General features: G+C 43.9%; 1 protein-coding gene across 1 annotated transcript in view; it reads right to left on the bottom strand.

Annotated features, from left to right (window-relative positions):
- Positions 1-24,997, bottom strand: part of LOC147881031 (uncharacterized) — a 28,777-nt gene extending 3,780 nt beyond the window's left edge. The window contains exons 1-2 of the mRNA XM_087370034.1: positions 24,775-24,997; positions 14,062-14,194 (exon numbers count right to left, since the gene is read on the bottom strand). Coding sequence (XP_087226160.1) covers positions 14,062-14,194; positions 24,775-24,892 — 251 coding nt within the window. The 5' untranslated portion in view covers positions 24,893-24,997. The remainder of the gene's footprint in view (positions 1-14,061; positions 14,195-24,774) is intronic.
- Between the last annotated feature and the right edge of the window lie 260 nt (positions 24,998-25,257).

Below are 25,257 nucleotides of genomic sequence, written 5' to 3'. Positions count from 1 at the left end.
ATGATTGCAATTGGCATCACCATCACCAGTGAGAATCTAGCACGAAGGTGCATACGGATTCTCCCACCAAAGTACGACGGTCTTGTTACGGCGATGAATACGCAGAACAAAAATCCATCCCTCAACTTTGAGAATTTCAACGCGATGCTTCTGAAGGAGATGCGTCAAAAGACGAGGACTAGTGAAGATTCAGCTTTCTCGGTTGGATCAAAGAAAGGTAAGGGTAAGGACTCTGATAACCCATCTTCTTCTAATGATAAAAAGAGAAAGAAGAAGATCAAGTGCTTCTATTGCAACAAGGCAAGGCATAAGCAGAATGAGTGCCAGAAGAAGATTGCAGATGAGAAGAACGGAGTAAAGAAAGAGTCCAGCAACAACGCGCACACAGTACCAGTAGAGCTGTTCGTAGCAATTGAGGAGATTTGCACGGAGGCAGTTCATGTACATGCGGATGAGCCTTGGATTGACAGTGGTGCATCGCGCCACATGACCAGTCGAAAGGATTGGTATACCTCTCTACATCCGGTAGGGAATGACATCCTGGTAGCAGTCGGCAATGATGCAAAATGCCCAACAAAAGAAAAAGGTACGATTGCTTTTAGGTGAGATGGAGTTGTGAAACAGTTGTCCGATGTTCTTTATGTGCCTGATATCAAGAGGAACTTGTCCATTTTTGTGATCGCAGATCGGGACCTCAAAGTTCACTTCAATAAGAATGGCGCACAGATTCTGAATCTTCAAGGAAAGGTCGTTGGTAAAGCTTTGTACACGACGCAACAACATCTACGAACTCTCAGCTTTCAGTGCTCGAGCCAATGTGAAGAACACTAAGCTATGGCATGAGAGATTTGGTCATCTAAATCTTAGTTCTTTAAAGGAGATGCATAAAAGTGGAATGATTGCAGACCTACCAGAAATTATATAGATTTGTCCGATGTATGTGAAGCTTGCATGATGGGCAAGCAGCATCGGCAGCCCTTTCCTAAAGAGGCCAGCAAGGCAAAGGCTCCTCTAGAGCTCGTTCACACGGGGACCTCTGCGGAAAGATGGAGACGGAAGCTTTAGGTGGTTCCTACTACTTCATAACGCTAATCGACAACTACAGTAGAAGGATATGGATATACTTCTTGAAGACTAAAGATGAGGCTTTTAGTAAGTTCAAAGAATGGCATGTAATGGTCGAGAAAGAAACGGGGAGAAAGGTGAAGAAGTTGAGATCAGACAGAGGTGGTGAGTTCACATTAAGTGAATTCGAAAGTTACTGCAAAAGTCACGGAATCAAGAGGTAGAAACCCCCACCACATACATCACAACAAAATGGAGTAGCAGAGCGCAAGATGCGCATCATTTGCGAAATAGGCAGGAGTATGATGAAAGGGAAAGATTTGCCAAAGACTTTCTGGGCTGGAGCATGTAACACGGCAGTTTACATTCTGAATCGTAGCTACACAAAGGCTGTGACCGAGATGACTCCACTACAGGCCTTTTCTGGTAACAAAACCTTCAGCTGCACATTTCAGAGTTTTTGGATGTGACTGTTTTATGCATTTCCCTGATGCAAATAGGACCAAATGGGAACCGAAGAGCCAAAAGTGTATTTTCTTGGGCTATAGTGAAGAGGCGAAGGGTTACCGTCTCTATAATCCTGTTACCAAGAAGGTAATAGTAAGTCATGATGTGGTCTTCTTAGAACAGCCGCATCAATTGGAGGAGGATGCTTCCTTCCCAGACAACCAGGATCAGGATATCCATCCAGTACAACCACCAACAGCAGACCGAACTCCCTCAACAGTGCTTGGGAGGATTCAAGATAAAGGAGAGGAAGAAGAGCCTGCAGAACCACAACGGGAACGGCCATTCCCGAAGTGGGTAAAGCAGCTTTTGGATGGCAGAGAACCTCCAGCCATTGAGGAGGAACCATCCGAACACCGCCGGTCCAAGAGATTAGAGCAGCAAAGAAGGACGCAGGAACACTTGGTCAACTATGCTTTGATGACAAAGGTGATCCATGCTGAAGAACCCAAGTGTCTTGAAGAGGCACAGGGTGATGATAGGTGGATGGAGGCTATGCAGTCGGAGTATGGCTCCATAATGAAGAACAACACTTGGAACCTTATGGATCGACCACCAAAACATAAGGTCATTGGCACCAAGTGGGTGTACAAGACCAAGTACAAGTCCAATGGCACGTTGGATAAGTACAAGGCTCGGCTCGTGGCAAAAGGATTCGCACAGGTACATGGTTTTGATTACCAGGATACTTTTGCTTCCACAGCTCGACTAAACAATTTGCAGTGTTTTGGCTTTAGTAGCCCAAGGAAGTTGACCCGTGTTTTAGATGGATGTAAAATCCGCCTTTTTTAATGGAGATCTCAAGGAGGAGGTATACGTGGAACAACCACCACGTTTTGTGATCCCTGGTTCAGAAGGTAAAGTCTATAAACTGGAAAAGGCACTGTACGGACTGAAACAGGCCCCACGAGCGTGATACCAGCTGATTGATGCCTACTTTCTGCAAAACGGGTTCAGGAGGAGCCCATTTGATGCAAATTTGTATATCTACAGAGAAGGAGACAGGGTATGATCGTGGTCCTTTATGTGGACGACCTTGTCATAACAAGGAACCATGAAGAGAAGACCTCGCAGACAAAGCAGTTGCTAGGAAGAGAGTTTGAAATGACAGACCTCGGACTAATGCATTTCTGTTTGGGGATTGAGGTTTGGCAAGAGCCAAAACAGATCTTCATCTCACAGCTGAAGTATGCTAGAGAGATACTGAAGGCATTTGGCATGGTTGAGTGCAAGACAGTTGGCACTCATATGGAGGTTGACGTGAAGCTCTCAAATGAGGATTCATCACCACTGGTGGACGAAGTGAAGTACAGAAGGCTTGTGGGCAGTTTGATTTACTTATGCAACACGCGGCCGGACATCAGCTTTGCAACTGGTGTACTAAGCAAGTTTTCCAATAAGCCCCGGGAGAACCATCGGAGGGCAGGGATGCAGGTGCTGAAATACATCAAAGACACACTTGATTATGACATCACCTATACCAAGGGCAACATCTTGACCGGATTCTGTGACTCGGATTGGGCAGAAGACGTGGACAGCAGGAGATCAGTGACAGGTTAATGTTTCTCACTTGGATCTGGAGCTGTGTCATGGGTCAGTAAGAAGCAACCTACAGTTGCTCTTTCTTCTACCGAGGTTGAGTACAAATCAGCATGTTTTGCTTCTTGTGAGGCAGTGTGGTTGAGGAGGATTTTAGGGAACATAAGTGCAGTACAAAACAAGCCTACGTAGTTATCATGTGACAATCAGAGTTGCATGGCAATTGCAAAGAACCCTGTGTTCCACGCTCGCACAAAACACTTTGAGATTCAATATCACTTTGTACGCGAGCTCGTCATGGATGGAGAGGTCAACTTCGTGTACTATCCGACTACAGAGAATGCTGCGGACATCTTCACGAAGGCTCTTGGAAGAGACTTGTTGGAGAGGCATCTTCATTGACTTGGCATTGGGCCGAAAAAGTAAGTTCACTTGTGGGTGGACATTGAGGGGGGGTGTTAGATATCAATGCTCCACTCTCATGTAACTACGCAGAAACCAGCTAACTCTACTTGTAAGGCCCCCATATGAGGAGAAGGCATTTGTGTAGCTCGGTTATCCGGTAGGTCCTGGTTTGGACACCAGATGAGGGCCATGTGTGGCCTGATGGTTGGACGGCTTCAGATAGAGTTGACACACTGCCAACTAGGCTACATGCAAGTGCGGGAAGGCATCCCATGACTGACCGCACTGAGGGTAGACGGAGCATTTCCCGGGGCAACCCACTCTCGGGTTGCGGAGCCCGTTTGGAGCCCCAAATGATCCCAGATGGCTCTGGGTCGAACGGACATCATAGGTGAGTTGCTCTATTCTATGCCATGATTCTATCGTGTGGTTAGTGGCCTATTTCGGGACCGACCTCCAGTCGGCCATTTTGGGCGGACTAGGTCGGTCACTAGTTGGGTCTAAATGACTACGAGTGGTGGCTATATAAGAGCAAGCCCGTGAAGCCCATTATCATCACTAGCTACAGCAACCCTGATTCCTTAGCATCCAGCCTCCGCCCTCTACTGTTTCCAGCACGCCATCGAAGCTTCTCACACAGGAGCGCACGGCTGGGAGGCAGCGCCATCTATTGTATCAGTTTTACAGTAATCAAATTTTTTATTCTCCATACTATCTGCTTTCCTCTCTTGCATATGAGATCCTGTTATCTGTTAAGCACAGACGTTGTATTATTTTCTTACAGAAGGTCCCCCCAATTCTCAAACAAATGGCCATCAGAGTGTGTACACACTTCCATCCACATACTGGCTAAACTATAAGATGGGTGGACTTGGGATCCATCACATCCCTCTATGCATCTAGATCTCCATATATACCACATTGAAATGCTTGCTAAGATCTCCCAAAAAGTATCCACTAAGGCATGTGCAAGTCCATAAAGAAAAGGGGAAATATCATCCAAAGAGCCTCAAGTAAATGTCATCCAACCGAAAGATCCCACGAGAAGCTATCCATCTCATAAAAGATTTGAGGCCACAAAAGAGAGAGCCAAGCCTCCAAGCCCCAAGTCATGAGGAAACAAAAGTAATCAAAAGTCTAGTGATCCTCTTCTAGATTAACTTCGCTTGTCTGCAATCCCGTAAACAATGCCGAATGGACTCCTCAGTGAGAAGGCAGCAATGGGCAAGTAGGGGCTGATCCAAACCTAGATCTCCACAGGTTCGCTGCGATCCCTCCATGAATAGAAAGCCAAAATAGTGATTTTTATATTCCTGAGGGACTTCTATGTTAGGAATTTATCCTCATGGGGAGACCTGTGAGTGGTTAAGGTCTAGAAGGGTCATTTTATGAAGCATGGTGATTGGTCCAATGCTGAGTCCACGTGAGTATTGCATGGTTGATAACGTGGCATTATTTCATGCGTTCTCCTACGTACTAGGAGGTCGTGGTGAACTGTTCTCATTCGAGCTATCTCCAAAAGTTAGTTTGAGGGTCGACCCCCGTGAGCTCAGGAGGGTGGCATGGCCTTTGGCCTCGATACAAAGTCAAGGGCACGAAAGCACGCAGCTGGTCTTGGTCTCGTGAGGTGGCAATACACAATCATTGTTGATGCTTGATATCATCGGTAGCAGCTTGACATTTTTGGTGTGTGAGTTGTAGTGTGTGATGTGTGTGCCTTTGTGGCCATCTATGATTGTACTGAGCAACAAGCCCGATAGGCTTGGTGATGATAATAGATTGAATTATCTTTTGTGAGAGTTATTGAGTCATTTCCATTTCATAGATGCTCTTGTTTTTATCTCGGTTATACTCAGTTAAACCTTTGCATGCACCAAATAATTACAGGATGAAGCCAATAGTGGTATCAGAGCACGGTTGTCATCATTTTATCCTTGTGATAACTGTTGTTGTGGTGCTTGCATGTCTCGGTCTTTTGCACTATGGTGGTCAGATGTCCAAATCGTGAAGCGACGGAGTAGTAGACGACGTGATCAAAGTTCTTTACACGTACTTCCAGAAGCGTGCTTCAGGGTTCTACTCAATCCTTAGAGATTGTGAGCATGGATCCATCCAAGAAGGATAAGCATGGAGCTATCCTAGTCACCTTTGATAGCAAAAATTTTGCATCTTGGCAGTTGGGCACACGCCTGTTGTTCATGTAGAAAGGGCAATGGAGTATTGTCTCAAGCGTAGAGAAGAAGTCGAAAGAAAGGTCGCATGACACTGATAAGATACCAGTGTGGGAGCAAAAAGGCGAGAAAGCGCTAAGGTATCTAGGTAGAATGGTGAAGCCTTTATGAAACAAGGCACACAAAAACATTCTCAATTTATTACATTCATTTCTAGGGGACTACCCAAGGTAGAGTTCCTGACACACACACGACTCTAGACCCCCCAATCATCATCTATCTCCTCATGTGATAAAAAACAGCCGCTGTAAGGCCGGTCCAAGAGAGGGTTCAGCTTCATCTTCATCTTCATCAGTCTCCTGATCTACATGCTCCTTCGATTGTTCTTCTCCAGAAAAAGGTAGATTCTATTAATTCTTTGAAAACAACCATACAAACAGCTTCCAAAAGGAGCTATCGATGCAAATACAAATGAAAAACAGGTTGCCAGCTGAGAGAAAGCCACCTGTTTACGGATCCTTCGATTGTTCTTTAGCCGCCTTCTTGAAGCATATGTGTCCGACCTTGTTGCAGTAGGTACATTTCAGTGGCTTGCCTTTCTTTCTTGATTTGTTCTTTGAGAAGAATATCTTTTCAAGTTCCAGTGAAGCTCCAACTTCCTCTGTAATACAGGGGTTTTCATCAATAAGGATAGCCACCATCTCACTCATATCCCATATCACAGCGAACTCAAAAAACTGCCAATATCTCACTGTTTTGGAGATCCCCTCAACACTGGAAAGTAAAACTGCTATCTGGTCATCATCTCAAACTGTGGCTTTAAAGGCAGCTAGTTGTTGACTGATAGATCCTAGATTACTTAGGTGTTGCCTCAGTGCCTCTCCTTCCTTCATCTTCAAATTAAACAAACGCCTCATCTCTGGCAGTCCCCTCTGAGGAGGGCTGAGATAGGCCGGACCTCAATTGTGCTCTAGTCACCCCACGTGCTGTGTGTGGTCTCCGCGTCTCTCGTTCAGCCACATCCTGGTGACGGGTCTCAATACTGATCCATAGTGCTCTAATCTCCTCGAGCTCCTCCCCCTCAATCTCATCTGGTGCTGACTTGGATGCGTAAAAATCAGTGACGCGTGTCTGCGCTCGGTCTAGCTCTATGTCCTGAGGCATCAACTATAGCTTCTCTGGCCTACCGCACAAGGGAATCTCTGTGTCTCTGCATCTCAATCAGGTAGAGCCCAATGCAAACCTAGTCCGGGAAATGTATCAGCCGTGTGAGTGGTCCAAAGAGAGAGAGAGAGAGAGAGAGAGAGAGAGAGAGAGAGAGAGAGAGAGAGATGGCTATGTATTATGTATAATCGTATATGCATCATAAGTATATTTGTACTATGTACCGTGCATAAACTCTAGAGAACATAATCTATATCATATACATTGTGCTATTTTTAGTTGCATGCTTGCAAGCATTCCTAAGCACTCATTTCTACGAGAACTGCCTGAAGCACTGCTGGTGTTTCTTCTAGAAATATTTTTTAGTGGCTATGGAAATTGTGGATATCATACACACCTTGGAAGTCAATCAAAATTTTGCACATTGTATACATCTGCTGGAGATTTTGAAGGCTGCTAAAGGTTAAAGCAGAGATGTTTCTAACAGTGTGGGATTGTGGTTTCTTCTCCTGCTTGATTAGCATGAGGTGGCATTGCTGTCCAGCTCATTTGTCATTTCCAGATAGAGTATCTTCCATTTGCTTTTGCTTGGTTTGCCCTCACTTTTGACTTCCTGAGATGATGCATCTTGCTTGGTTTGAGCTCTCTTTTGACCGCCTGACAGTTAGAAATTGGAAATCCCACCACAGGGTATCCCATAGGCTACAACAGACGACTGATAGATGAGCCTAGGAATTACAAGCAGAAGCAATTCACTACAGAATCAAACTTCTTAACTTGTGTGTACTTCACAACCATAGATGTGTGTGTGCAAGCCAGAATAGACAGTGCATCCAAGACAAATATAGAAGCTATACTTATACATTTCCGTCTGTCCACAGACTGGAAGACAAAATACAAAAGGAGACTCGGAGTCCCACCAAACCGTGGTCCTCCCATCTGACCAAAATGTCCTCCTACTATCTGCCTGGCACCTGTAGATCTCTGAGCCCACATGCTCCTCTGAGCTTATGTAGACTCTTTGTCCAATGATCCCTTCCACCTTGCTGTCCAAGTAGCCAGCCTAGGTGGGCAGCACCTCAAGCTTAGTTTGCAGCTTCTTTATGCCTCCTTCATCTCCAGAGTATAGGCCCAAGGAAGCCCTAACTGCTGCTCCTATCTGCTCTCGCTTGGCTGCTCAAAGTGATGCCTGGAGGAGGCCCAAATGCCCCCTTTTATAGGTGCTGAACCCCCTGCCAAAAAACCGACCAGACCGGTCGAATGAACTCCTCCCTACAAGCCAACTGGAGGGGGAGAGCTATAAATTCCTCTTGGGCCTCAGTTGGGGACCTTTGCTGGCCTGCCTGGCCACGTGGCTTCCAGCCAGTGGCCCAGGCTGTTCCAGCCTCCTTTCCTGCCCCATAAGGCATCCCATAATCTCGCTGACCTCTGGACCTTCTTCCTACCTTTGCTCCGCACCATTAAAGGCTCCGGAACTGCTCCAAAAACATCCATACGGTCTGCTGTACCATCCGAAACCTTTGCTGATGTCAGTGCCTTGTCCATGCTGTCCTTGCTGGTTTCCCTGCAAATACCTGTCCTTTCCATCCATGGACAGCCCCGTGGCACTGCTGTACCATTTCTGCCCACCATGGTGGCCCTGATCTACCAGGAACTTCCACTCTTTCTGTGCTGCCCATGTGGTACATAGGTCCATCTTTGGCAGCACCTGATGGCACCACCACCTTCAGTCACGAGCCCGCCTTCAAACTCGAGCACTCCACGTACCAGCATTCTCCAACCATTCCCCTCATGATGGGTGAACAGCCTAAAGTCCTCCAAGCACCAAGCTCTCAGGGTCTATTTCAACCCATCCTCCATCTGGCTAGGTCTGCAACCAAACAACATACTTGAGACATCATATCCTAGGCATAAATCCAAATTACCTGGACTGTGATGCTCCATGTGTGGTTCTATATTGTTGTCCACTCTAAGTCACAGCCTTCATCTGGACCCTAAGTCCTTAGGTCTTCTCGAAGAATCCCCTTCTGTGTCAGCAACACCAACCAAGCACCCAGATAGCTCTAGGCACTCAACACTATCCATCACCTTCACAAAGTTCTTTGATGACTCTCCTGACAAACTCTCAATGTCGGACATCCTGACAGTAGCGCTGGGGTCCATATACCTAATCTCAGCAGCACTCCAAGATGCCACCAAGAAAAGTTCCTCTTTTACCACTACTACCTGAGCTGACTCCTTTGACTCTGAGCTGGCCGCCTTCTTCTTCTTCTGATCAGCCTTTTTCTTTCTCCAATCCTTCAAAAAATGACCTGCCTCATCACGATAGAAGCATTTCGTTGCCTTCTTTACCTTCTTCTTGTTATCTTCATTTGAAGATTCCTCTCCGTCGTCAAATTTGTCCTTCTTGGGCTTACCTTTGACAGGCTTACCCTTGCCCTTGCCTTTGCTCTTGTCATGCGTTATTAGGGCCTTATCATCTTTATCCGTACAATCGTACTTATTTTCCCTAGCTTCTTGTTGCAGCAGCGATGGAACCAGCTCCTCGAAAGTCACTCGCGCTGCCCTCTGCCCTACAATCATTGTAGTCCCAAAACTACTATAGCTCTAGGGGAGCATTCCTAGCAACACCCTTGCCATCCTGGTCGAGCTCGTCCTTTGACCAACTACCACAAGTTGATCCCGCACCACCTTCATCTTATTGATGTGTTCCTGTACCGATGACCCTTCCTCCATCCTCATACCATTCAGCTCCGTCTCAATGTCCAAGATTCTCGCCTCAATGTTGAGCTCATAATAGGTGTCCCTCAATCTTGTCCACGCCTCAAAAGAAGAGTTCGCCATCTCTATGTGAGGAAGCACCATATCTATCGTCATACCCACAATGATATCCAAGGCTTCCGCATCTTGGATCTGCCATGCTCTCACTAAAACAAAGTCCATTGGTGTCAACACTGCTGCAGTCGTCAATGTGGCTAAGGTAGTCACGGTGGCTTGAGGCAGCAGCTCTGTCTCCGTTGCAATCCCCCACAACTCCCTCAGCACTAAGTGGCTCCGAACCTTCATTTTCGATAATGGGTAATTGGTCCCGTCGAGCTTGCCCATCTCACCAAAATTAGGGATCTAATATCCGTTGGCCATGATAATGAATTGAAAGAGGTAAAGACTTTAGAGTTCGTACACCTGCTTGAACCTGAGCCTCCCACCTCGGTACAATCCTTCAAACACTTGCCTGAACTTGAGCCTCCCGCCTGGGTGCAATCCTTCAAACATCGAAGTTAATTCCTCCGAGCAATAAATCAAGGTCGTCCTTGAGCAAGATCCTTACCTTCAAGCTCCACGTCTCCAGAACTTTAGTCACGGCTATGATACCATGTTAAAAATTGAAAATCCTGGTATCCTGCACAGTAGGCAGAAGACTAATAGATTGCCCAAGATATACACGCGGAAACGTTTCACTACAGAATCGAACTTCTTACCTTGTGTGCATTTAACAACCATAGATGTGTGTGTGCAAGCCAGAATAGGGAATGCATCCAAAACAAATATAGAAGCAACACTTATATATTTCCGTCTGTCCACAACTGGACATAATACAAAAGGAGATGTGGAGTCCCACCAAACCGTGGTGCTCCAATCTTACCAAAACGTCCTCCTGCTATCTGCCTGGCACCTCGAGATCTCTGAGCCCGTGTGCTCCTCTGAGCTTATGTACTCTTTGTCCAATGATCCCTTCCACCTTGTTGTCTAGGTAGCTAGCCTAGGTGGCCAGCACCTCAAGCTTAGTCTCCACCTTCTTTATGCCTCCTTCACCTCTAGAGTATATGCCCAAGGAAGCCCTAACTGCTGCTCCTATCTGCTCTTGGTTGGCTGCTCCAAGTGATGATGCCTTAAGGAGGCCCAAATGCCCCTTTTTATAGAAGCTGAGCCCCCTGCCAAAAAACCAATTGGACTGGCCGACTGAGCTCCTCCCTCGGCTGACTAGAGGGGGAGAGCTATAAATGTCCTCCTGGGCCTCAGTTGGGGGCCTTTGCTGGCCTGCCTGGCCATATGGCTTCCAGCCACTGGCCCAGGCTGTTCCAGCCTCCTTTCCTGCCTCCCAACCAGCCCATAAGGCCTCCCATAATCCCGCGGACCTGTGTGCCTTCTTCCTGCCTCTGCTCCGCACCTTTCCAGCTTCCGGAACTGCTCCAGAAACGTCTGGCGGTCTGCTGTACTGTCCACAACCTTTGTTGATGTCAGTGCCTTGTCCATCCAGTCCTCTCCTTGCTGGTTTCCCTGCACATACCTGTCCTTTTCATCCATGGGCAGCCCCATGGCACTGCTGTACAATTTCTGCGCACCATGATGGCCCTGATTTGCCAGGCACTTCCACTCTCTCTGCTGCCCATGTGGCAGCCCCATGACCCATCCTATCATCCTATGGTCCACCCCCCCGATGCACTCCTCATTTGGGGGGAGGTGACCAACCCTAATCCAACACTGACATGATGTACTCACATGAGACTTGGACTTTCTTTTTCAGCTCTCTCACCTTCAGTATTGTTTTTTTGAGAATATTACGTTGTTGTACTTTTGGGATTAGCTTCTGTCTACTTGAAGAAAATTTATGTTTTGGTCTTTTAAATGCAGAGATTTTGGAATTTACGAAAAGATTTATTTTTTAACTCCTTCGTGGCGATTGAAATATGTCACATGGACTCTGGAGGCACAATAAATCATCCAAACCTCACCATTTTGTACCTTCTATTGATGAAATGGTTTTGCACTTAAAGGTGTTGATTACATGCTTGGTAAACCACCTTCGTGGCCCAACACCAATGCAAACTCTGCTCGTCACACGTGACAGCTATGGCATGCTCTTGTGTGTGGTTTAGACCATAAAAGATCCTCCATAATAAAATGCAACTGCGGGGTGCTTTTTTCCTTGATGTGGACATTCTCAACTCTACATCTTCTGCCCAAAATGAGGCACAAGAGCAAGAGATTTGCCTGCTTTGCTCTGTGTCTTGAATAACAGAAGGCAAAGTGTCCTCGAAAAACACAAGTATCTTCTCAATGATACTGTTTTCAGCTGCCATGAACTGATAAATAGCTCCCAACTACTGCAGAGATCTGCATGAGCTTGAGATATAAATGGGGCTGCCCACAAGCTTTCTATAGCGATAGCATCAAATACATTGCTCTCTTCCTCATTTGTGAGCTCGACACCAGCTTCAGGGGCTTAGACCTCTTAGCAGTTGCAATATAAAATTTAAGTAGGGCCTTGCTGGCACACATTTCTCATTTCAGAGATAATTGAAAGATAAGGGCCAGAAATGTGGGGATTTTACAAGGTATCCCACTCCAGGTCATAGGGCTTCGACAAGGTTCAGATGGGGATGCCTTGGTTTTCAATGTTCACTGTGGGAGCAAGGTTATCCAGATCCAGGGATAAGGATATCCTTGTAGAGGTTGGTTTTGAAGTTGTCAGAGTTCCAGGTCATGTGGAGCAGTGTTTCTATAGACCACCTCAACTTTTCTTCTTCAAGCAAGCATTTTTGTGTGGGCAGCAACTAGCACTTCCACTGCTGCACAAGGAATTTCACACAATGCTATAATTCTTCTCTACTACAGTCTTGCGGCTGTCTTCTATAGGTGCTCCTAGCTAAGCTGTGCTGGCTTGCACATTTGACTTACTATTTCTTCCACCTTGCATATGTTGCAGGTCTTTTAAGTCTTCCGCCTTGCATATGTTGCATTCTTTTTTAAGTCTTTTTAGTCTTCCACCTTGCATATGTTGCAGGCCTTCCACAGGATAAATTTCAACTGTGTTCTTCCTCTATAGTGAGCGATAGTTTTCTGCTGCACACAGAGCAACTGGTATAAAGTGTTCTTCGTCTATAGTGAGCAGTAGTTTTCTGCTGCAAACAGAGCAACTGGTATAATGTGATGCAAAAGAAGCTTGGGAAGCTGGGCTAGAGTTAAATGGAGAGATAGAGATGTCGCTTGGTTCAAGAGCGGTGGCTCTGATACCACATTGTAACTAGTGTGTGATAGACAAAAAAACAAGATGCCGGAATTCCACTTCAATCTTCTTCTTCATTTTCTTCATTGCCACCCTCTAGACAGGCTTCTCTGTCTCTCATCTCTCATTTCTCCATCACATACATACATCTTCTCTCACTCAACCTTATCACTCAGTCTAAAGGTTGTTCCATACCACACAACACACACAATATTACAACTGGGGTTATGTAACACTCAATGCTATGCCATGATGGCCCTTGGATCTCTCTTGGATTCAATGGCCCCAATCAAAGAAGTAGAGCAAGTGAGGGGGCGGCCACATGAGAGACATTAATGCAAGAGGGCATGAGTGGGAGGTGAGATGTCCACCGTCCAGCGATGTAAGCCAATAGATGTCGAGTGGGAGGTGAGATGGAGAGAGAGAGAGAGAGAGAGAGAGAGTTCTTACAATGGAATAATTGGCTATATTTTGCAGTTTGTTTCAGTCAGCCGCGCTTTGTGGTATGCAATAGGCAAGTTAGTGACAAAGGAAGATCTAGATGTGGTCAAAGACTAGGTGCTTATTCATGCTGAGGCATTGTCGATCATCATCGGGGTCAACTGCACAATCAATTGGCAAAGACTGCAAATGAGGCCTGACATCTTTGAAGGATCTATACAAGACCAAAAATGCAGAGTGCATAGTTACTCTCCTAAATCAGCCATTCACAATGACGCTGGGAGGGAGAACCTGTCAACGACCATTTGGTCACTCCTCAAGGATCAACTTGCGGCAGTCTGCCAAAAGGTTGACAGCAACGAACAGCCATGCTATTTATTAGCAAGCTTCCATGCAGCCTCAATGAGCTAGTGACTGCCCTGATGACTATGGAAAGATTACGAACCCACACCACACACGAGGGGCTGAAGTTTCTGATGTAAGAGAATGGGAGAAAGAGAAGAGACACAAAAGCATATAAGCATTTTTTTAAAAATCTGATGGCATCCAAAGACCTCTTACAGCGTAGAGGTTCAACAAAGTAGAGCATAGTAAAGTAAGGTTGATTTATTCCATCACGAGGCATCAATTATCAAAACCATTCATGCATTGCAATTTAAAACATCAGAGTACTAGTTGTTTCCAAAACTTTTCCATCTTTAAAAGCCCTGAACACCATGTAAATAGAGCCTCAATATTATGAGCATACCCAGCATTACTTACCAGTAATCTGTGTTGTCGTCTAAAGTCTGGTCTACTCCAACTAATACCTGTATTCCTTGTGATTTTTTAGCTGAGTCATCAACTGTTGGACTTTTTGTTAACAATCGAGCTTGCACAAATCTCCATGTGATGTCTGCCAAAGAAATAGAGGTCATTCTTTTAAAGTACTAAGCCATAACTGTCATGACGAGAAATGATTATTTAGTTAATTAATAGTCATTAGAACCTTATTATTGTTAGGTGCCAATTTAATGGTGCGGTTATATGTTTGTATTTATGATCGATCGAGCGGTGTAAATATTCCGTTCTCCCAAACGGAGAGTCGGATCGGAACAAGATTTGAAGGGGGTGATCCACCCACCAAGTACCCCCTATAACGGTATCTAGAGCTCCAATCCACTCAAAATAAGTAGCCCAAACAGAGTGTACCAGTTTACAGCAGAAATGCAAGAAGAAAAGCGTTAAAGAGAGGAAAGAAGAGGTCATTTGAAGAGTTTTTTGGACACAAGCGAAGCGGGAGTTGGATAAGTACCACCAACTCTACAACACTTGACTTTTGCTGTAAAATAAACCCTTTTTTTTTTAATTATAGCAAGTCATTTTGTCTCTTGTATTACTAAAAGGAAAGAATGGAAGGGGAGGGGAGATATAACAATGAACTTATTCCTTTTCCTCCATTACCCGAAGGAGAGAGAGAAAGAAAACCTTCACCCCCTCCTGAAGAGGATGGATTAGGTGAGAGTTGCACACATCTTGAGTATGATAACCCACAAATAGATTTACAGCAGTCTCTCCTTCAAGAACCTCTAGATATGGAGTTCTCCTTTCGTAATGAAAGAAGAAATGAGACCAGCCAAGAACAAGGTGATCAGTTTACGCCTTCAACTCAAAACCCAGCACACATGGATTATAATCCAAGTGCAAGAGAAAGAGAGTTGGGAGAGGTTTAGGCAGTTAGATAATGAGAGTAATGCAAATTTTACAGCCAGGTTTTGGAAACTCTCTCTAGAGTTACCCGAAAAGAGTGAGGAAGATAGGAGAAAGAAGTATTTAGTAGCCTTAAGCCCAAAAGTAAGATACAAGGTTGAAATGTTTAACCCGACCATGCTTAAGGACCTCACTAAGCTGCTTGAAATAGCCGAGAAGAAAACCCTTCAATAAGGAGGGTGGGTCAACATCTAAGACCAACAATATACCCACATTTAGGAAACCAAACCGGTTTAAGAATAATAAAGGGAAGGGTGAAGCTCTTGTAAGGAATGTGAACAGCCAAACACGTCTTGGATGGGAGCCATTTCCTTCTATGATGGACAAAGAGAAGAAGAAGTTGATTAAGGAAATGTTTCGGGTGTAAGAAACATAAGCCAAGGCACGTATGGCATAAGTGTCCCATTCTCTTGGCTAAAATTGCCAAGATGAATTCACTAAAAGGGAAAGCCAAGGCATCCAAGCAGGAGGGTGAGGCTTCTACCTTGTCACCCTCGAAATATATCGTGACTATTGAGCCAATAGTGAATGCTGTCCATTCAGCCAATACCTTTGGGCCTCATGATCCTTTTAAATGCCATAGACTTACAGCCAGGAGCTTCTCCTCCATGAAGAGCCCCATACAAGATGAACAGGATAGAAATAGAGGAGGTAGAAAAACAAATTGAAGACCTATTGCAAAAAGGTCTGATTCGACCAAGCAATTCTCCATTTGGAGCACTTGTATTATTGGTCAAGAAGAAGGATGGATCATATCGCATGCGTATAGATTACCGTGGTTTGAATAAACATACAATTAAGAATCAGTATCCGATTCCAAGAGTGGATGATTTATTGGATATGCTTAAAGGTGTTAGAGTTTTTAGTAAATTGGATTTGAAATCTGGTTATCATCAACTTTGGATGACAGCTGGAGATGAACATAAGACCGCTTTTCGCACTCTCACTGGACATTACGAATATTTGGTCATGCCTTTTGGCCTGACTAATGCTCCAACCGCTTTTAGTAGGCTGATGAGAAGGGTTTTACGACCCTACTTGGAAAAATTTATCATAGTCTTCTTTGACAACATTTTGGTTTTCAGCCAGACTGAGGAAGAGATTAAGGATCACCTTGCTAAGGTGATGGAGCTCCTAAGGAAGGATCATTGTTCCTAAATACCAAGAAGAGTGAGTTTTTCAAGACAGGACTAGAGTATTTGGGACACACTGTGTCTACTGAGGGAATTCGGGTTGACCCTAAAGATGTCAAGGCCATAATTGAATGGCCAATACCCAAAAATATACATGAGCTAAGATCCTTCCTAGGGATGTGTAGTTATTATCGCATATTCATTAAGAATTTTGCACGTCTTGCTTCTCCACTAACAGATTTATTGAAAAAGCATTCCTTGTATGAGTGGGGAGAGGTTCACCAAGTAGCTTTTGAGGAGCTTAAGAGAACATTGGTCACTGCACCAGTGTTAGCACTTTCGGATATGGACAAAGAGTTCTTTGCTGTATGTACGGATGCAAGTGGTACCTCGATTGGGGTAGTGTTGATGCAAGGAGGGCATCCCATTGCTTATGAGAGTAGAAACCTTCAAGGGGCTGAATTGAAATTTTGACGTATGAGAAGGAGTTACTAGCAGTCATTCATGCTTTAAAGTTATGGAAGCATTATCTATATGGTTCTGCTTTTAAGAATCTTTGGGCAACCAAATATTGAATATCAGCCAGAAAAGGAGAGTTTAGTAACTGACGCTTTGAGTAGACGGCCCAAGTTAATCACATTTCTGTGATTAAGGAGAAATCATTAGGAGCGATGGTTGAAGCTTATCCTTTAGATGAGGACTTTGCTGAAATTTATGGGAAGATTCAACGTAACAAGGTCGGGGGTTTAGAGGCTTATTCCATCGTGGATGGATACTTATTGTTGGGACATGCCATATGTGTACCCAAAACATTTGGGTATCTTGTCATGAGTGAGTTACATGCGAGTCCATATTCTGGACATAGAGGCATTAGAGGGACCATTGACAATATTGAGAGGTGCTTTCATTGGCCTAAACTTCCCAATGAAGTTTCAACCTTCGTTCAACAATGTGACGTATGTCAGCACATTAAATCTGACACAAGTAAGACTGCTGGTCTTTTTCAAACTTTGCCTATTCCCTCTGAAAGGTGGGAACACATTACAATGGATTTTGTGTCAAGTTTTCCCAAGGTTGGTCAGTTTGAGCAGATTTTCATTGTTATAGATAGGCTGAGTAAACAGGCTCATTTTATTCCCTGTAAAAAGGAGTTGTCTGCTCTTGAAACAGCAAGCTTATTCATAAGGGGAATCTTTAGGTTACATGGATTACCAAAATCTATTGTGGACAGCCCTATTAGAGAATCTCGGAACCAAACTGAAATTTACTACAGCCTTCCATCCTCAAGGAGATGGACAAAGTGAGAATGCCAATCAAACCATAATTACTTTACTTTGAGCTTATATCCATGACCAACCTAGAAGGTGGCTAGAATTCTTACGTATGTTAGAGTTTGCTTATAATAACACTGTACATACTTCCACCAAGAAAGACCCGTTTGAAATTATGTATGGGCAATGTTTACCCACTCCAATAACACACTTGGAGAAGCGAATTTTTGCTGCTGACCAGTTTGCTAAAGATATGTCACAGGTTATTGAGCAGGTAAAAGAACATACTAAGAAGGCCCAGGTTCAACAATCCAAGGCAGCCAATAAGAAAAGAAGTTTATTACAAGGAGGATGATTGGGTTTTACTGAAGATTGATAAAAGAAGAATCAAGTCAGAGAGAGGAAGTACAAAACATGTCAAGTTAGCACCAAAGTTTTATGGTCCATTTCAATTTTCAGCAGCTTTATATCCAGAAGAAGGATCCAGAGCGTATGAGCTGAAATTACCAGCCCACTCGCGTATGAAGAATATCTTTCATGTGAGCATTTTGAAGAGATACCATGGTGATACTTCTGCGTTTTTGGATACTCAGCATCAAGAAGAACCTGAACTTGAAGATGGGACTGAAATTCTTATTCGGAATAGATTGTGTACCATAAAGAGAAGACTACTCATGGAAAGAAGAGAAATATGTATTTACTAAAGTTTAAAAACCAGCCAGCTAGTGATGCACAATGGATGGAAGAAGAGTTCTTTACAGATTTTCCACAGATACTCACAAGTTATAAAGAGGCAATGCAGCTGCAAAAGTAACAAGAGAAAGTGCACGTAAGAGGAAGAGACAAGCAATATCCAGAAGAGGACTTCTGCTCATTCAAGCATTCAAGCAGGAGGGAGTGTCATGACAAGAGAATCAATTATTTAGTTAAGTAATAGTCATTAGAACCTTATTATTGTTAGGCGCCAATTTGTATTACATCCATAACTGCTTACTCCTATTTCTACATTGAATCACGGGCACAGGCACACGAAATCACCTCCTAGCCGATCTCGGTGGTAGTAAGCTCTCATCTGAAATCAATCCGTTACGTGAAGGTTCTTGCTTACAAAAATTTCCACCAAGCCCCAAATTTCCCTAGATGGATCTAGTATGCCACATGTCTTCATTTCAGGGTCCCTCCTTAATGCATCATTTACCCCTCTCTTGGGATATCATTAAAATCATTTGCCCCTTAGCACATTTCATGCATTTAGGTCCCTTAGCCTTAGATCCACCTAGTCTAGTGCCATGTCACCCTCATCAAGGACCTTGACCTTGATTCCTTTTTGATCATTTGCATGAAGCCCAAACAAATATAATACAAACATTGATCCTCTAAAGGAAATTGTCGACTGACCCTTCCGAGGTCATGTTACCTCGACTTGAGCGTAACATTCCTTCCCTCTTCAGGCATCAACGTCCTCGATATCTGATAGAGGTAGACCATGCCATGCAACCAACACCGTGGGTATCTTCCGATTGCGTACTTGCATTGTTTCTCGGTTCAGAATTCCTGTTGGTTTGCGTCTTGCATTATCCTCTATCTCCTGAAACAAAACAACACCCTCGATTAGTGAGTCACCTATATGCAAAAATTTCTTTAAATGAGAAACATGAAACACTGGGTGCACCTTACAACCCTGTGGCAATTCTAATTTATAGGCTATCTTGCCTATTCTTTTTAGAATTAACCATGGCCCACAATATCAAGGTGATAACTTAGCACACTCTCCTGTAGTCAAAGACTTAGAGTGCAAAGGAACTCTGAGAAAAACTTTTTCTTCTTTCTTAAATTCTCTAGCGGATCAGTTTTCATCTGCATACGCCTTAGCTCTATCCATAGCTTGGCGAATGTTAGCTCTCGCAAGTGCTAGCATCTCCCGCATCTGAACCACAAAGTTTGCGGCACTAGGCACTTTCTGAGGTATTCCAACTATAGTTGGATTCGCTGGTCTATAACCATAGTTCAGCTCAAATGGACTAAACCCTGTAGAGGAATGTTTTCTATCATTGTAAGCAAATGCTAACAATGGCAACTACTTGTCCCATGTATGTTGCCTCAATGACACATATGCTCTAAGCATATCCTCTAAAATTTGGTTGATTCTTTCCATCTGACCATCCGTTTCTGGATGATCCCCACTACTCATTCCCAACTCAGTCCTTAGTGTCTCAAACACCGCAATCCAAAAATGACCGGTAAATTTGACATCCCTGTCTGATACTATGGATTTGGATACCATGCAAACGAAATATATGTCTAATAAACAAATCCGCCACTTGCAGGGCACTAATAGACTCTCTAGTTGGAATGAAATGAGCCATCTTGGTAAGACAATCAACCACTACAAGAATAGAATCATATTCACCTTGTGTCGCAGGCAGACCTACAATAAAGTCCATGGAAATGCTCTCCCACCTACCTAGTGGTATTTCCAAGGGCTGTAAAAGTCCGGGTGGCTTCACACGCTCCGCCTTACTTACTTGACATGAAAAACAACGTGTCACATATTCATGAATATGCTTTTTCATCTTTGGCCAAAAGAAATCTCGTCTCACGAGATTATATGTCTTTTCGACTCCTAGATGTCCCGCACATGGGCTATCATGGCATTGTTGAATGACTCTCTGCCTGAGATCATTCTGATTAGATACTACTACCTTGCCATTTCTTTTCACCATACCATCCCTTATGGCATATCTTGCATAAGTTTGGCCTTTTCTGAATGCCAGGTCATCCTTTTCCCCGGGTTTAAATACATGAGCCTTAGGCCAAAGGCACTGGATGAACTCGTCCACCTTTTGAGTTTCTCTAATCTCGGTCATTAGAGCACTCTCTAATACCGTGAAACTCATATTATGCATAATGTGTGACAACGCATCAGCAACTTTATTATCCTTCCCTCTTCGGTACCGAATCATCAAGTTAAACTCCTGCATGAGTTCTGTCCACCTAGCTTGGCAGCCTCTCAAGTCAGGTCGTTTACAAAAAATGTTTCAGAGTATCATGATCAACATCAACATAAAACTCTAATCCATATAAATAATGTCTCCATGTTTTCAGAGCATGGACAACAGCATACAACTCTAATTCATGAGTTGGCCGATTTCGTTGACAGAGAGAAAGCTTCTTGCTTTCAACGGCTACTGGCCTTCTCTCTTCGAGGAGAACCACTCCTACCGCAATGCCACTTGCATTGATTTCAAGGAAAAACGGTTTCTGGGGATCAACTATTTTTAACACCGGTCCTGAGACCACAGCTTGTTTTATGGTGTTAAAACTTTCATGTTGATTCTGTCCCCATATAAAAGGTACTTTATCTGAGATCAGATCAGTCAATGGCGATACTATTTCGGAATATCCTTTGATATGCCTTCAATAAAATTGGACAAATCCCAAGAATGATCGCAAAGCGGTCAAACTCTGAGGGATTGGCCAAGTTAGTATCACAGCCACTTTCTTTGGATCCATTTCTACCCCCTCATGAGTAATTATGAATCCTAAATATTCAAGTCTTACCATACACAGTATAGTTTTCTTTTTATTTACATAAAGACTGGCTTTCCTCAAAGTACTGAACACTATTCTTAAGTGTTCGTGATGCTCAGTAATACTTTTACTGAATACCAGAATATCGTCAATAAAGTATACTACAAACTTTCCGATATACGGACGTAGTAAATCGTTCCTAAGCATGATGAATGTAGCTGGAGCATTGGTAAGTCCAAAGGGCGTTACCAAAAACTCATAATGTCCAAACTTGCTTCTAAAAGCAGTTTTATGCACATCCTCGGCTCTAATACGGATCTGATGGTAGCCACATTTAAGATCTATCTTACTAAAAATTACGGCCCCATGTAATGCATCTAGCAAACCATTGATCCGAGCTTTCACAAGGTGAAATTTGCATGTCCACTAATACGGCAAAAGCATATACCTAGATGAATCCAGGAACATTCCCAAACTCATCCTCTAAAAGCACAACATAGTGTAGTTTCAATCTCACGATAGTCACTCATAAGATTGAAAACCATAAACTCCATCATGCGTAGCAGGGACTAGCTACTACGACATCCCCACTAACGTCATCAGCGACCAGAGATTTTTTAGCCCATTTATAGAATAAGATACGCACTGATGCAAGAAGTGAAGAAGCATGCATGCCCCAGGTACGCAGGAGCAAGAATACGTAAACTTTGTGAGCATGGGTTTCTGCAGGAAGCATTTCAGGAAATCAGCTCCAAACCTCCCACCAATGCTCTTGTTTTCATAGAGAAAAGCAACCATTTCATGCACAACAAGTAATTCTACAATTGTTAAGTACTTCCATAGAGATCCAACTAGGAAAAAGCATTGCATTAGCATTGTTTTTCTGCTCCTATGAGAAGAAATTTGCTTCGGTCTGCTTCTCAGACACTAGAGATAACTGCTCCATGAACAAAACCAGTCTCTTCCTAAACACATGACAAGAATTCGCAAAATCATTTTCAATACACGAAACACATACCTGGAACTCCACACTTGCATACCTTGCAACAATTCTCCATGTGTTAGGGATGCTCTGATACCAACTAATATATATATTTAAGGCTAGTGATCAGGCTCCCACAAGCCCGTTATAGCCTTGGCATCCCATACCACCAGAACCCGTTCCCAAGCAACCTTCAGCACACTATCTCGTGATCGGCCATGTCGATAGCAGGGGCCTTCGCTCTCGATCCAGACCAGACCAGACCATCTAGAGGTGTGTGCAGCCTGAATGCCCATTTCTCTGCGGAAGGCTGTTTTGTGCTCATCACTCTCTTTCACCCTATTGAAAACCTGTTTGGCTTTCGTGAGATCTCACCAATCAATACACATGCGATAAGAGCCATCTTTCCTTTTAGGTACAAGTATGGGCAAGGAAAAAGGAGAAGAGCAGTGAAAAATTAAGCTCTTCTCAAGCAACTCCTTCACCGGTTGAGCTACTTCCTCCTCTTCACCTTAGAGAGACAATACAGAACCTTGTTGATGGGCTTGCTAGCAAGCTCCAAGGCTATGGCATGGTCAACATCTCTTGTGGGAGGTGGCTAATAGGGCATATCAGTAAATTTTGAAAGCAACTGCTGAATATCAACACTCTCCGCAAAGTGGAACAATGCCCATTTGAGGCTCAGCTAACTACAAAGCATACAACGCACTTTCTTTCTTGAGTGCTTTGGCCAATTGCCTGGCTGCATTTTTGTGCTCTAAGACCCTCTAAAACCACTGTCTTGACCTTCTTGCAAAGCCAATAGTCATGCCATTAAAATCCACACTAAACTCCCTTCATCCAATCACATTCCAGAACAATGTCGATGGGACCCATATCTAAGACAAAGAGATCTCGTGCAAATGAGTAGTGCATGTTTGTATGCTTCCCATTAGCAGCCTCAACTCTCAAACCATGGTCAATCTAAACAATTGCAAATTTCAATTTTTGGAAGGTCTTTAAGTTGATGAAGCTGCCAGTACTCTACTCTCCACTAACGTATGAACAGTCATGTCATCGATGTTGCTCTCGATCTGAGCACCTTGGCATTACTGGCTCCCATCAATGCTCTGAATAAGCATCCCAATATTGCTCCTCCTCACCAACTGGACTGTCATCCTGAGCACCATTCAAAGCATGAAATGGCATAGCATTGCAGTGTTCAACTGCTGGAAGTCTGAAATTCCAGCATGAATTGCTAGCAATGGACTGAAAAGTAACAATCTTATGATGTTGGATACACAAGACTTGAGCATCTCAATTGGGGACTTCAGAGTGTCCTCTCACTGACTGTGTATTGAGGCAGGACAAATAGAGGGCATCCCACATAAACAACAGATCTGCAACCTGTGCAACATGCAAGAGATTGAATCAAAGGAGCACTATGCATTCAGATGCCCCATGTACTATGAGATACGAGGGTGCCACCATTTCCTATTCAGAAGCGGATTTCAACCACTCTCAGTTTTCCTAGACCATCCCAATCATCTACACATGGTGATCTTTCTACTCAAGGTGCAGTGACATAGAAATCAGCTTCTTCCAGTGCAAAGGTGAGACCAGGAGGGCCCATTGGTGGAGCCCAGTTAGAGGATGATCACAGACTTCTTTTGCTAAGGAGACCCTGCCCAGAGGCCGCAGGGGACATGATGCAGTGGCGATCCAAATAGTACGATACCAAAAATTCATCATCATATTGACCCAGACACGAGAACCACAAAATCTCCTCCTTACTCTCTGACTTGGGGAGACAGATAACAAGAGTAACAGTAGCGTTTGCCAGACAGCAAGCTACCTCTCAAAGACCACAAAGGAGGAGAGAGTGACCCAGGCAGGCTGCCTAGATTAAGCATCAACAGCATCCTATTACTGACTCCTCTCTCAACGATGCTAGCCTTCACCAAAGCCATTGTCGGCCAAGATCATCTATCCTCAACCGGCTAATGGATTTGGCCCCCAAGACATCATATAAAGGTTCAGACATCCTGGTCTTCTCTACTCTTTTCTTCTCATCTCAAACATCAGTCTTATCAGTGGATGCCCTCTTGAGTGGCTATTTCTCATAGACCCTTCGGTTTTTCAAAAACTTTAATAAACTTTCTCTCTAGTTACATTCTTTCTTTGTCTCTGTCTCAGTAGCCCATCATTAGTACTTTTCTCTTTGACTTTGGAATGTCATTAGCCCCACGTGGTGGAGCGCATTATCACTAGGAAAAAAAGTAGGTTGCAGCCTCGCCTACCCTGATCATGGTTTCCTCCATTTGAGTTAACCCAATACATTGAACACTTGTGTTTCTGACTCTCTAGGCAGCCCCAATCTTAGTATCCAGCAGATTGCGCATCCTTCATGGCGGCTTAGCTGTAAGGGTGGACTACCGCTCTGGTCTAGGAGGGGGAGGGAATATATGAGAACGGAAAAATTGATACAGAAGGAATGCGTACAAACTTGCATTTAGAATGACCGTTGTAATATCAAAAGGAACAAGAGAGTATACGCTCAATGCGAGGAACGTTTCATTGACACAAGGTGACCGAATGCCACCATAGCAACAAGGCTAAGGAAAATGATTGCCCTTGCCTCAGAATTCTAGCTCAAATTCCCAATGAATAGCACCAACTGACAGTGTGTCATTTACGACTTTAAATTGGGCTAAAATATATTCTACACTTCCACGTTCTACAGACATGAAATTTGCGGCAAGAGGGTAAAATCTGAAGAGAGAGATGCTCGGCGTTTAATAGGAAAGATGCAAGGAGACAGAGAGCATGCCTGAAGAGTCGAAGAGGGGGTTGCCACCATAAGCTAAAGAGTTTGGAAGGCTGGAAGCAAAACGCTGAATCCAATGGAGGGCATTATGCGATGTTGGATTTTTGAGCAACTGAGCCATCGGAGTTGCCTCGCCAACCTTCCACCTTCTAATTTGTATCTTATACTAAGACTGCATGCTGAAGTTTTTGCGTTTTTCTTCTGCTAGTGAGGCTCTATTGAAAAGAAATTTAAGGACAATTTTTGCATCCATTTAGTTGAAAAAATGCAACGTTGCTTCAAAGCAGATAGCCTCTACTTCACCTTGAGAGACCCGCTTCTTGTCACTATAGCACGAGCACATAACTACAATCTTAAACTAACTTGGATCCTATCGTTTAATGAAAATATCATAAAGAGAAAAAAAAAGAATGAAAAATTACATATAAACATGAGACACAACACAGGGTCCATCAAGACCTTATCCTCTCTGCAAATGTCAGGGGT

Source organism: Dipteris shenzhenensis, chromosome 31 (assembly GCF_047967505.1).
Source record: "Dipteris shenzhenensis isolate YYH24624 ecotype China chromosome 31, Dip_SZ_1.0, whole genome shotgun sequence".
Lineage (NCBI taxonomy): Eukaryota > Viridiplantae > Streptophyta > Polypodiopsida > Gleicheniales > Dipteridaceae > Dipteris > Dipteris shenzhenensis.
The sequence above is the reverse complement of the archived record's forward strand: the minus strand, read 5'-3'. Positions and strand labels throughout refer to the sequence as shown.